Source organism: Parasteatoda tepidariorum, chromosome 6 (assembly GCF_043381705.1).
Source record: "Parasteatoda tepidariorum isolate YZ-2023 chromosome 6, CAS_Ptep_4.0, whole genome shotgun sequence".
NCBI lineage: Eukaryota > Metazoa > Arthropoda > Arachnida > Araneae > Theridiidae > Parasteatoda > Parasteatoda tepidariorum.
The window spans coordinates 74727480-74740069 of record NC_092209.1 but is presented as its reverse complement, the minus strand read 5'-3'; the positions used below and the strand labels follow the sequence as shown (position 1 = coordinate 74740069).

The following is a 12590-nucleotide window of genomic DNA, read 5'->3' as shown; positions in this document are numbered from 1 at the left end:
TTGATATATTAGCAATTTCAAGTTTTTATCTATTGCAATCTTCGTCAACCTAATAGACAATTCGATAGGTGCTAAGGCTGAAATGTGTGATGACATCCACATGCTCGCCATCAAACCCAAAACAACCATTTTGCAAATGGGTAATAAATTCCGATTGTATTTCGCACTAAGTGAAAAATTATCTTCCACTAAAAATAATTCCTTATTACCATAAAAGTTTTTGTTATAAATATGGTGAATACAAATAATTTGCTTATCCAAGATAAAGGTGAATAATGAAATGTTAATGTCATCTGAAAGGATACAAGGACGAATCGGTAGAAATCTGGAAGTATAAGTTTCTGTTGTCGTAGGCTATTGAGGCAAAGGGTTCGATTGTTCTCGGTTTCCTGTGGCGCCATCTATGGCCACGAATTCGACTTCTGCAACACCCATTTATAGGGCAAACCCATTCGTTCATCCACAGATCGTAATTTTGACCTGTACCAGAAAATGATCCATCTCCAATTCAGTACCCCCAGAGGTATAATTCGTTATGGGAACATGGAGGACTTTGTGACCCGACAGACTTAACGTGCACGAGGAGTCTTCGGTCGTCTGGCTTCGAACTCCCGCTCTCACGGAGTTGAGTTCAACGCTCTGCCAACCAGACCCATAAAAGTTTCTATCCACAATAAATACCTACTTAAGCGCTATATTTTCCATTGCAATTATGAAAGAAGCGATATGTATATTAATGTGTATATTGAGTAATTCTTTATGTAAGTTACCACATTATCTTGCACGCTCATATATAAAAACTTGTGACTATTAATTCTCTTGACTCGTGTAGTTTCATTCGACTCGGCGTGAAAAATTATTTCCTCACTTGTCTAGAAAGCAATGCCAGATGCATAAATTGGTACAAGTACAAAATAGTACTTTTTTTGTGCATAAAACCCTTTTAACTTCCAAACTATTTGACCGATCGTCTCGTGATTTTTCAGCCATTGTTTATAATTAATTTTGGGTATCAATTTTTCCGTAGGAACTTTTTTTGTTGTTGTTGCTATAATTACCACACTATACGTAGCGTTTCCAGGATTTCCCAGCCAAGTGGTCGAAGTGCCTCGATTTTGCTGGGCATGATATTTAACTAATGCACCATCTGTTTTTTTTTCTTAAATAATATGTGAACCATGTCCGAGCTGTGGCAGTATTTGTGTCATCCATTTTCTGCATGACTTAAATATCTTAGTGGTTTTAATCCTAAATTAAGTCTTTTTTTTAATATAGTAGTGGATTCCAATTCCCCTTAGATATCACAATTCCACTAAAAGTTTACTTGCAGGCCACTTTAAAATCTAAACATCAGTAACATTTACAACTATAAAAACATTTTAGACTTTGGATTCATATCAAAATAAATTAAGCATGTCTAGGTTTTGAAATTTTACAATAAGCATGTTTTCAGTGTTTAAATCCTTTTTTCTTCCCACAAACTAAATATTCCAGCAAAATTTCATAACTTGAGAAATAAAATTTTTTGATATCATTTTTTAACAATGATATAAACAATTTTTTCATTTAAAAAAAGGCAACTTGGAACTTTTACACAGACCAATAATGGTTCCCCTACCCTCGCCATCTTGAATTTAAGGTTTAATTTTTCCTTTTCTTGTGTTTGACGAACTTTTGATGATATAACATTATTCGACCACAAAATATCGTCTGAAAAAAAAGGAAAAATAAAGAGGTCATTTAACCACTTGAGTGCTGAAGAGTTTTCTTATATATATATGCTAATAGCGCGGAATAATATGCGTACAACACTACTAACCAACTACTAACAACCAACAGCAGCGTCTCCGCATTTTCGGTACACAACAAGCGAAGCGCGATAGCGCTTCGCCGCACTCAAACGGTTAATTAGATGAGGAGAAATAGCGCCTAATAATTTTTAGAACCTCTAGGGAATTTTTCTCTCAACTAAAAGCAATAAAAATATACGATTTGTGGTTACTAGTGATCATTTAAAATTATGCATTTGTCAATTTTCAGGTTTTTTAAAATATGTATATATGTTTATTACAGTTTACGGTAATGAAAACCGACTTAGGATGATCGATGCTTAAAAAATTATAACGTTAATTGCACAAAAAAAAATATTTATCAAAAATCTAAATAAATAAACGCAAAGGTATGCTGTTTTTAACTACTTTTCAAAAACTTCTGATTGCAGAACAGTATAGGTATAATTTTGCCAGAAAAAATTTAGAGAATCGAAATTACTGCACACTTTATGTATTTTCCCCTCTCGTCTCCACTCCTACGTCAGAGGAGTCTCGTAACCGAAATCAACTACCAAGAGGGTCGGGTGGGGGAGAAAAATTTAAATATTATTTTATCCCTCTTAATTAAATTTACTGTGCTCAACAGTATCTTTCGATTCATGTAATATACAAGGCCGCCACCCAATCAGAATTTGAGATATAAAGAGAGCGGTATTTTAAATTCTCGTTTAATTTTCTCTGACAGCCGTGATGGTTCAGGGGCTCGAATTCCGTATCCGGCTAGCACCGACTAATGCTGACGTAAAATATCATCAGTGAAAGATGGATTATGGGTTAGAGCTCCCTTGCCATCAGGCTAACTGTGGGAGGTTTTCCTCTCCATGTAACGCAAATGCGAGTTAGTTCCATCAAAAAGTCCTCCACGAAGACAAGTTTCCCCAATAGTTGTATCCAGAAGTTTCCTTGTCTTCTGGATTGGGTTCAAAATTACAAGGCTACAGAGTTAAACATTAGTAGTCGCAAACCTCAAAAATTGGGTCGGCTATTCGACGACGGTTATACAATAAAATAAAAATTTTCTCTGACAAAATAGACAATACAATTCTGCATTCAGAAGTTTTTTAAAAGCATTTAAAATGTATGCAGTTATCTGTTTTCAGATTTTTTATAAATATCAAATTTTTTTGTGCTATTAGCTTTATAGGAATTTTTTTAGCATTATCCTAATCGGTTTCAATCAATTTAAACTATAATAAAATTAAATTTTGAAAAATCCAAAAGCTGACACATGTGAAGTTTTAAATTACTTTCTCAAAACCACAAATCGCATAATTTTATTGCTTTAAAATTTTGAGGAAAAATTCATAGTATTATAGATTATCAGGCGCTATTTATCCTGATCTAATATTGAGAACTCTTTATTTTTCAACTCTTTAAAAGGTATTGTGCTGTTGAATAATACTATATCATCTATGATTTGTGAAGTACAAATATATATATCCAAATCAAAAATTTTACATAAAATCCAAGATGCCGAGGACTCTTAAGAACCACAGTATTAAAGGGTTTAATTTTTTTCTTCTTCAAATTTATCCACGTCATTTTATGTGAATAAGATTTATTTTAGATAAATACTTCTTTCTAAATACAATAACAAATTTATAAAAATAGGACATTTGTCGTTTAAACAATAGAAACATTTTTAGTTATATAAAAACTAAATAACAATGCATAACTAAAGATAAAAACTCTAAAAATATATATAAAAAAGATCTTTTGCTAATATACTGTTTACTTTTCATATAAAACATGACTAAAAATATAACCAACTATAACTAAAAGTTATCAATAACAACCACCATAAAATAAATAAACTGAACATTATATTTTACTTTATAAATAAATGGTTTGAGAAAAATTAAAAAAAATCATGGAAGCACTAAACAAATAAAAAGCAATTTTATTATTAATATTGTAAATTCCAAATTTGGAGCTAAAAGTTAACATTATACATTTAACTTCAAATATTGGTTTCGAAAGTCATAGAATTCTGATGTGGAAGCATCTGCTGCCATTAGCTTTACCTTTTTTATATTTTATTTTCATACTAATACCTAGGATTGTTGACTGACTGTAAGATAGATTTAAAATTGCAACGTAAATAATAAGGTTTAATATTGTTTCTTTAAAACTTTTAATTGGTAATGTTTGCAACTTCTGTCAACAAAAATTACAAAATTTTTCTAAAATATGCAGAAGTCAAATTTGTTATATTAGCTTCATTGAATTGCATTTTTGACAAACTATTTATAGTGAAATCAAATGTTAACTAATTTATTCTAATTTTTTTTTCTTTTAAAGAAACACTTTGAGTTAAGAATATTTTGCGATTATTGGAAATTGAGAAATGCTGAGAAGCAATCATTAAGAATTGTATTTGAAAGGTTTCTCAAAAGTGAAGAAAGAAGTTCATATCAATTAGAATTTTTAGCATGTTAGCAATCTTTTTTAATTAACGAAGATCTACATCAGTGGCTGATGTTGTTCTTTATGAATATTCATCATAAGTTCTAAATTGTAGCATTAAAAGATGAAATGTTTTTCTAAATATTTGACACGAATGTAGATAGTTTGTCAATCCGTGCTGAGTAGTTAAATCATCAATGGGATTGTACTTATTATGGCAATATTTTTACTCAGTTAAGTACTTTTTTTTAGCGTAGAACTTCCATTTAACACATGTATAAATATCAAATACAAAATATATATTATTCAAATATACACACAATAGTTAAGACACATTCCAGACATTTCTTAATAATTTCATATTTAGGGATGGAACAGCAGCATGACTCTTTCGGAGCAAACAAAACTGACTTTTGTGCACAAATTGTGTGCAAAATTGACCCAAATTTGTGCTTTTTGCACAATGAATATTGTTAGAGTTTTGTAGCAGGCTGGTGCAGAAATTTCATTTTGTGCAATTTGAGCAGCTGTTCCAATCATGTATATTTGAATAAATATGCATGTAAAAACAAAACAAGTTTCTTTACAGTAAATAAAAAGTTCGCAAAAAACAAATTACATATTTAGTAAAAAAATTTTTAATTTATAAAGGAAGACTAATTTAGGAGCAACAGTTTACACATGATTTTAAAACTTGTCTCTTAATTTTAAACATATAAACAAAAGTATGGAAATTTTTTTTTCTCTATGCAAAGAGAGAAACATTGGTTGACTAGCAATTTTTTGTACAATTTTACCCATTCAGCTCTACAACTAACGGAAGATTATTTTTTTTACATTCACAAAGCTCACTATTAAATTTTAATAGTTTAATTTGTTCTGTTTCTTAAATAAGCTTATACATGAGTTTCTTTTAGCACTTAGATATCATATTTATGTATATAATTTTTTTTTGTAAAAACTACAAAAGTTTCATAACTATAATACAAAAAATAAAAATTATTAGACAAGTTGTAAATATGAGAATTATCTTAACTAAGATCTTATAAAAAGTAAAAAATATAAATGCACTGCTTAAATGCAGTTAGTTAAACTGAAAAATAAATGAAAAACAGAGAAATTTTTCTTTTGAGTTTTGGTATTATTTTACATGCATAAGAAAGTGAAAATTTATTGCACACACAATGTATACTACTATTAAAATTATCTCTGCAATTAAATCTTTTTTATTATTATCTGCAATTAAATTTAGTCTAAACATTATAAATGTTATTAAATTTAGTGTAACATATTATTTACATTATTAGGCTGTAAAGAAAAATATGCAAGACATAAAATAGTTTTAGTTAAAGACTTTATAAGCAGAGTATGCTTTGAGAATCAGTAGAACCCGAAAAATTCGAATTCTGGAAATTCAAAATAATTAGAACTGATATTACTTCTCCAAAATTATAATTGAAAAGAATCTTTGTAAAAATATTCTTAAAAGCCTTTTTTTTAAAAAGAGAGTTTTTATTTCTTAAAAATTGAATAAAAGAATAGGAAGATAAAATATGAATTTTAATTAAGGTGAAAATCTGGAGAAATTTGTTGATAAAATAAGTTTACATAATTTCTTTTGGTTCAAGTGAATATTTAAAAAATTATATAAAGGGTACATTGAGCATGTAGTTTAAATGGGAAAGTAACACAATTCGGTGGGAAACAATGGTAAAGCAACAATTTAGTTTGAAAGAGATAAATTAATAACACATTAACCTTTCATCTTTAAAACAATTTAGCATCGGAAAAAATTCAAATTTTTATACCTTTATACTTAATTATTTTACAAGTCGAGTGAAACATTAATTACAATCAGAATTTTTGGATTAATCAAAACAAGCAATGAACATAACTGGTTCAGATTAGTGAAGTTTTACTGCATCTTTTTTTCATTTGAATGTAACTGCCTTGCCCTATTTAAACTAAACTAATGTTTGCTCTTACAGCCAGATTTCTCTACTGTAACTCAAAAATTCAAGTGATTTAGAAATGCCATTTAAAATGTCTCTCAACAAAAAACTGAATAGGGGAGGAACATGTTGAAAGAAATATTAAAATGATATTTAAATGCCCCTCTATGGCAAATTTTAAATGGAATTTATAGTGGAGGGACAATTGTTAAAAAGAGATCTTCCAATCAATTGACAGCATAGATAGTTGTAATTTACAAAATAATTGTATTACAGGCAAATGAATTTTTTTTAATGCTTTAGTATACGATTTCTAAGGCAACTAAACAATAAAAATAAAAAGTAAATTATAATAATGTATAAAATGTATAGTAAATAATCTCAAACATATAAAATACAATTTTTCACTACTTCGGTAACATTCTTTTATAATATCTACAGTATAAAAAATATAGTAACATTTTATAAGATTTCTTAGCTATTTATACTGTTTCACTTTTTTAAAAGGTATGCTATAATCATATTAATCTAAGATACAACAATTTCTTAAACATAATTTTTAAATTATAAAAAACATACTTCATACAAACATTGCATGATATTTATAAACACACAGAAAATGTTTATACTTTACAAGAATACATTTTTATCCAGTAATATACATACTTCAAACTAGAGATCTTAGAATATAAAAAATATAAATCTCAGAGTATTACATATATATATCTATAAACAATTCTAAAAACAAAACATTTGCTATTGTTACTGAAACCGAATTGTAAATTAAATATGCAAGTTTTGATACATTAAAAAATAAAATGATAAAATTAAATAATTTGTTTTCCATTATTCATGAAAACTATTTATTTTATGACTAAATCTTTAATCAATAAGATAGTAAAAATATTTCATTGAACATTTTTAAAATGAACATTTTATATTATTATATATACTAACAATAATTAAAGTCTAAATTGTCACAACCAAAATTTCTTTAAACAACTACTTAAAACAAATTTAAGAATGTTCATAAGAAAAGTAAGAAACAAATCTTGTTACATCTGCCCAAAGTAAGAATCATTGGTTAAAATTTGTACTGATTATAAAATTAAATATTCATAAAATTAAATATCCACCAATCCCATTTATTAAAACATACTATAAATAATACTGAATATTACTTAAATCTCATTTATTGTTAATTAGACATTTATTAAATAGTGTTAATTTTTTAAAATTATAATTTAGAAGAATACCTATTAACAGAATGAGAAACAAAGTGTTTTACACTTTCCTCAACTAACAATCATTAAAATCTAAGGTTGAAAAAGTAAAACCCATTTTCTTAAAAAATAATTATTTATTTTAATTTATTGATAAGAAGAATATTCATTGATGAAGAATATTCATTTATTGATAAGAAGAAGAAAAAAGATTAATGATATGATTTCCATCAAATAAAAACAAAAAAGGAAGAAAATAAACATTGAGAATGGTTATCAGAAAAATATACTCCTTTATTCTTAAATTTGGCTATTTTAACTCGATGCAAAATAATAATAGAATTTTGTTATTTTTGTTAAAAATATTGTTTGGAAATTTCTTTCTTTACAAGTACTTCAATTAAATAATTACATAAAAATAACAGAAATATTAAATAAATAATGAATTATTAGGTTAAAATAGCAATTTTAACCTAATTACAGGTCTATTAATTGGCAATTTTAATTTAATTATAGGTTTCAAAAATCAAAATTGATGAAATAAATTCTTAATTGTTGGAACCGCAGTGACTTTTCCACAGAATCCTATGGTTCCATGGAACACTATTTGGGAACCTCTTCTGTAGATAAAGAGAATTCAAACTTTTAAAAAGTAGTTGGCAATTTTAATTTAAAAATTATTTTGAATTAAATAATAAATCATATAATTTTAGTGAAGATCCTTTGAGCATCATATTCACCAGTACTATGTAAATTTTAATACATAATTAGTAAATTTTACAAAATAATAATGATAATAAAATAACTACTCTAACTGGTTACTCTGGATAAAAATACTTTTAAATATCACGTATAAAATACTTTCTAACAAAAACTCTCAAAAGATTAGTATTCTCAGCAATTTAAAATTACAAACTAAAAATATGTACTTGTGTTAAAAAAATGGAATTTAATCCTATAGAGATATGTATATGTCAGTAAATAAGCTTAAAATAAATTAATAAAGAATTCTACATACGTTTTAAATTATCATTTTCTATCCGTAAGCATATTATAAAACTAGTTAATCGATTAACTAACAATAAAGTAATAAAAACAAATACATAAATTATGTTATACATTTGCAATAGTACAATAATACACTAGTGTATCCTATAGAAAACATTTTCTCTACATCTATAGTTATGCATCTAGAAATACGGTTTGATTATCATTATTAGCCCTTATTTTTCCTTGTCTAGAGTATAGGTTTACACAATATTCAAATCATGTATATTATTAAGCAAACTCAGGGGGCTTGTTCAGAGTCCAAATACATGTCTGGCCAATACCTGCCATAGCAACTACTCTGTAACCTCTAAGCTCCAGTTTGTCTAAAATAACTCTTGGTGGATCAGCAGATCGATATTCCTGGCTACAAGAGAAAAAAAAATAGTCACACATAATCTACATGTATGCACAAATAAAATAATAACTAAAAAAAGAATTTAAAATTTATATAAAAATAAAGACAAATTAACTACGAAAAGATATAACCTCTTTCTCAACACACTTATATCTGCAAAAATGAGTGCGTTCTTTTATTGTATTAATATTACCAAAGCAAAATATATCAATACAATAGATTTTTTTTATAACGGCAGGCACTGAACTTTTTGTTCTTCGCTTCTGACGATTCCAGAACTGTTTCTCAATTAATGCTAAACAGTGGGCACCTATGAACCTACTTTGCAGAGGCGAGCAACATTACCCACGCCACAAAATATGCCTGTTCATAGGGTAATACACATTCAAACAACAAAGAGAAACATCCATACCAAGAGCGGGATCCAAACTTGCAACTATCTGCTTCATAGTCAGGTACGTTGAACGCTCAGCCTCCTAGCTGATTCATTGCAATAATGCGAGGAACACAACAATAAGGGATTGATTCTACCCATTAACATAATTTAATCAAGAAAATAATAAATCAATATATACATTTGCATACATAAAGTGGAGGTCATACTTTAGCCAGGCTGACTTTCACAAAAAGAATTCAAAATACTTAATTTTTCCCCTTCATCATGTGTTTTGATACTATTAGGGAGTATATTAGAACATTTTCTCTAGATATTCCTAGAAAAGATACATGCAGAAAAGTGAATAATTCAAGATTTTCTGTGGATAGCATGATTCTCTGATATACCTCACTAATGAAATGTAATAAATTTTTTTTTGTGTGTTTGTTGTATCTTTGACCATGTACAATGCATCATATTTATATATAGAGAGTAACTACAGGTAAATAGTATTTTCTAAAACACATAACAATAGATTTTTTTAAACTCCAAAATAAGTATAATAAACATGACTAATTCTTTCAATGCTGTAATAATGTTTGAAATGTCACATACTTTTAGATATGATGAACACTGAAGTTAAACAGAATAAAAACAAGTTCAGGAAAAAAATGCATTAAAAAAATTAGATTTATTTTTTAGAAATAGGCTTAGTTACAAAAGATGATAAATGAATTAAAGCAACAAAATTAAATGGCTAGGATAATGTTTCATATTTGAAATAATTTTTGGTTTTAATTTCCTATTTTATGAAAATCATTTTTACTATAATTTATTGTTCTACTATATATAATAAGGAACATATTTTTTTTAAAAAAAACAAACAAAATAAAGCATATTTTGAATAAAATGCTATTTATGCAGGTAGAATTAAATAGAAATTTCAGCAAATAATTATTTTAAGCAGTCTTTGTTGTTAAGTCTTTGTTTGATATGAAATAACACAGGCCACACAGATTTGCTTAGGATGCTTAGGCAGGTTCATAATTAGATACTCCTAAAAAATGGAGTATTATTACAGGAGTAGAAAAAAAACCCTATTATGTATTACATTAGTAGAAAAAAAGCTTATTTAAAAAAACATTAAAAATATATATATTTATCAAAATTCATAATTTAAATTCATTTTGATATAAATGTAGGTAAGATTTGTTCTATAGTAAAGAAATGTTATTTTCAACAAATTATTTTTAAAATTTTCTTATAGTAAAGAAAATTTAGATTTTAATGGCCAAACACCTCTTTATTAAATTTGTTTTAAAATCATATTTGATTCTACATAAAATATTTGCCAAAGCCGAACATTTATTTATTAAAAAAATAATTTTAAAATAAAAATATTCCAAATATATTTAAAGTTTTAGAATCCTTGGTTGTTAAATAAATAAAAACTGCTTAAGCTGAATGCTTGGGTCTGTTTCCCCCTTGCAGTATTAGATATGGCATCAATTAAAGTTCTCAATTCGGCAGGGTAGAATCTCTTTATTCCATAATTTTTTAACAGTGAATAATTTATTTGAATGTTAAATAAGTTATTTTTAACTTTCCTAATCCTATATCATATATTTGATTAATGAACTTAAAATATCTTATCTTTTATAAATCAAATTTTCTATAACGTTGTATAGATTTGTTCCTCTTTTGCTGAAACATGTCTGAACCAAAGATAAATTGAAATGTGAGTAAAATCTGAACAAATTGCAGCTTACAAATTGTTTCCTAACTGCACAACCAATTCAGCACCTAAATATTTCATAAGCTCAGGATCTGCTTGCTCATCACCCACTATAGTTGGGCCACTTTCCTGTAAATAAAAAAATATTGAAAGAAATTTAAAATAAATTATGTTTAAACAAGAATTAATTTAAAAGTTTAATGTGGTAGTTAAAACAACGTAAATTTGTTAAAGGAATTCCAAAAATATTTTGAATTTGAAATTTTTATTATACAGATAAAGAAAAAAAAGAATATGTTAAGGAAATTGAATATAGATTAATAAGTAAATAGAGTAAAAAATTAAATAGCTGTAGTGAGTTAAAACTGTTAATTAAGTCCAGCCAGGGCTCCAGAAAATTCTCAGAGCCTAAAATTACACCAGAGCACAAATTTTTTAGTTTGAAATTTCCTTCAAAAATATAGAGTTTTTTTGTTCAGACTTTTTAAAAATTAGTGCAAACATTTTCTCAGGGCTGTCTGAATTTCTTTCAAACCTTGCCTGCGGAATTGGACAGACATATTTTACAGCAAACCAAACATCAATGACCAAACATCAATGTCTCAAATATGGACAATGATAAAATATTTGAGACTTCAAAGCTTCAAGACATTTGAAAGTCTTAAAAATTTATTGCATTATGTCCACCGATTTTTGAAATCAAATTTAGAACCTTTTTATACATGATAACATTGAAATTTTTTAGATTATCATGTTCACAACCATCAGATATCGGAATCAAAACTACAGCGTTACAGATGGAAATTTATTTAAATTTAAATAAGAGTGTTTAGTCAGAGTTACAGAAATGTTTAGCAGCAACTTGTTCCATCCATTTTCTAAAAAAATCAGTCATTCTAAGGTGTCATTTTTGTTTTTTTCCCTCCTTTACTTAAAACATGGTTCCTAAAACATCATTGAAGTTAGACATCACTGGCAGTGGTCAATGAAAGGGTAGGTGACCTTTTAATCAGAATGTGATGAGACCAAGAGTGTGTATCAGTCCTTGTTTAACTGTTCCATGATAAAATGCTAGACTTCAAACGCAGGTTGCCCGGGTGTGGTTACAAGTTATACCTTTCAAGCTGGTCCCTTTCTGTGATGTTTTCTTTTTTAGTTTCTCGTGGGCGGTTTTAAGTTTTTATTACGTACGTTTCATGTATTTATTTTACTTTCAATGTTTTCCTTTTTATTTATTTTTAAATTTGCAAGTTTAAAATTCATTGGGTGCCTTGGCGATTGTGAGACAGGACACGATAAAGAAATATTCTCCTTAAAATGCTACAAGTGAGCTAATGTAATCAAGAATACTGAAAATTTCCCGTATTAATAGTAAATACTATTTCCTTCAGTTGTAATAGTAATCAGCAAAAATAAATAACATGCCATAACCAATTCACAAAATAGAAAGAATTAATTAAAAAACAGTTTCCATACCACTCTTATTTGTGTAGATATCACAACGTAGGGCATTTTAAATAGTAAAAATTAGAATTCATTCAATATCATAAATCTATTTATTTTTCTTATCTTCTTGCGTATTGATAATATACAATTCAATTCTTAGTTCGTAAATTCGTCCTTGTTCTAGCTCAAAATAGCACAAGACAGCTCATAAATGT

At 27.4% G+C, this 12590-nt stretch overlaps 1 protein-coding gene across 1 annotated transcript; it reads right to left on the bottom strand.

Annotated features, from left to right (window-relative positions):
* Positions 1-6064: 6064 nt before the first annotated feature.
* On the bottom strand, positions 6065-12570 carry LOC107455335 (GTP cyclohydrolase 1 feedback regulatory protein). The gene is made up of 3 exons (XM_016072859.4): positions 12406-12570; positions 10964-11058; positions 6065-8827 (listed from the first exon to the last, which is right to left on the bottom strand). Exons 1-3 carry the CDS (start codon positions 12439-12441, stop codon positions 8692-8694), a joined length of 267 nt encoding a protein of 88 aa, XP_015928345.1. The 5' UTR covers positions 12442-12570; the 3' UTR covers positions 6065-8691.
* Positions 12571-12590: the final 20 nt, after the last annotated feature.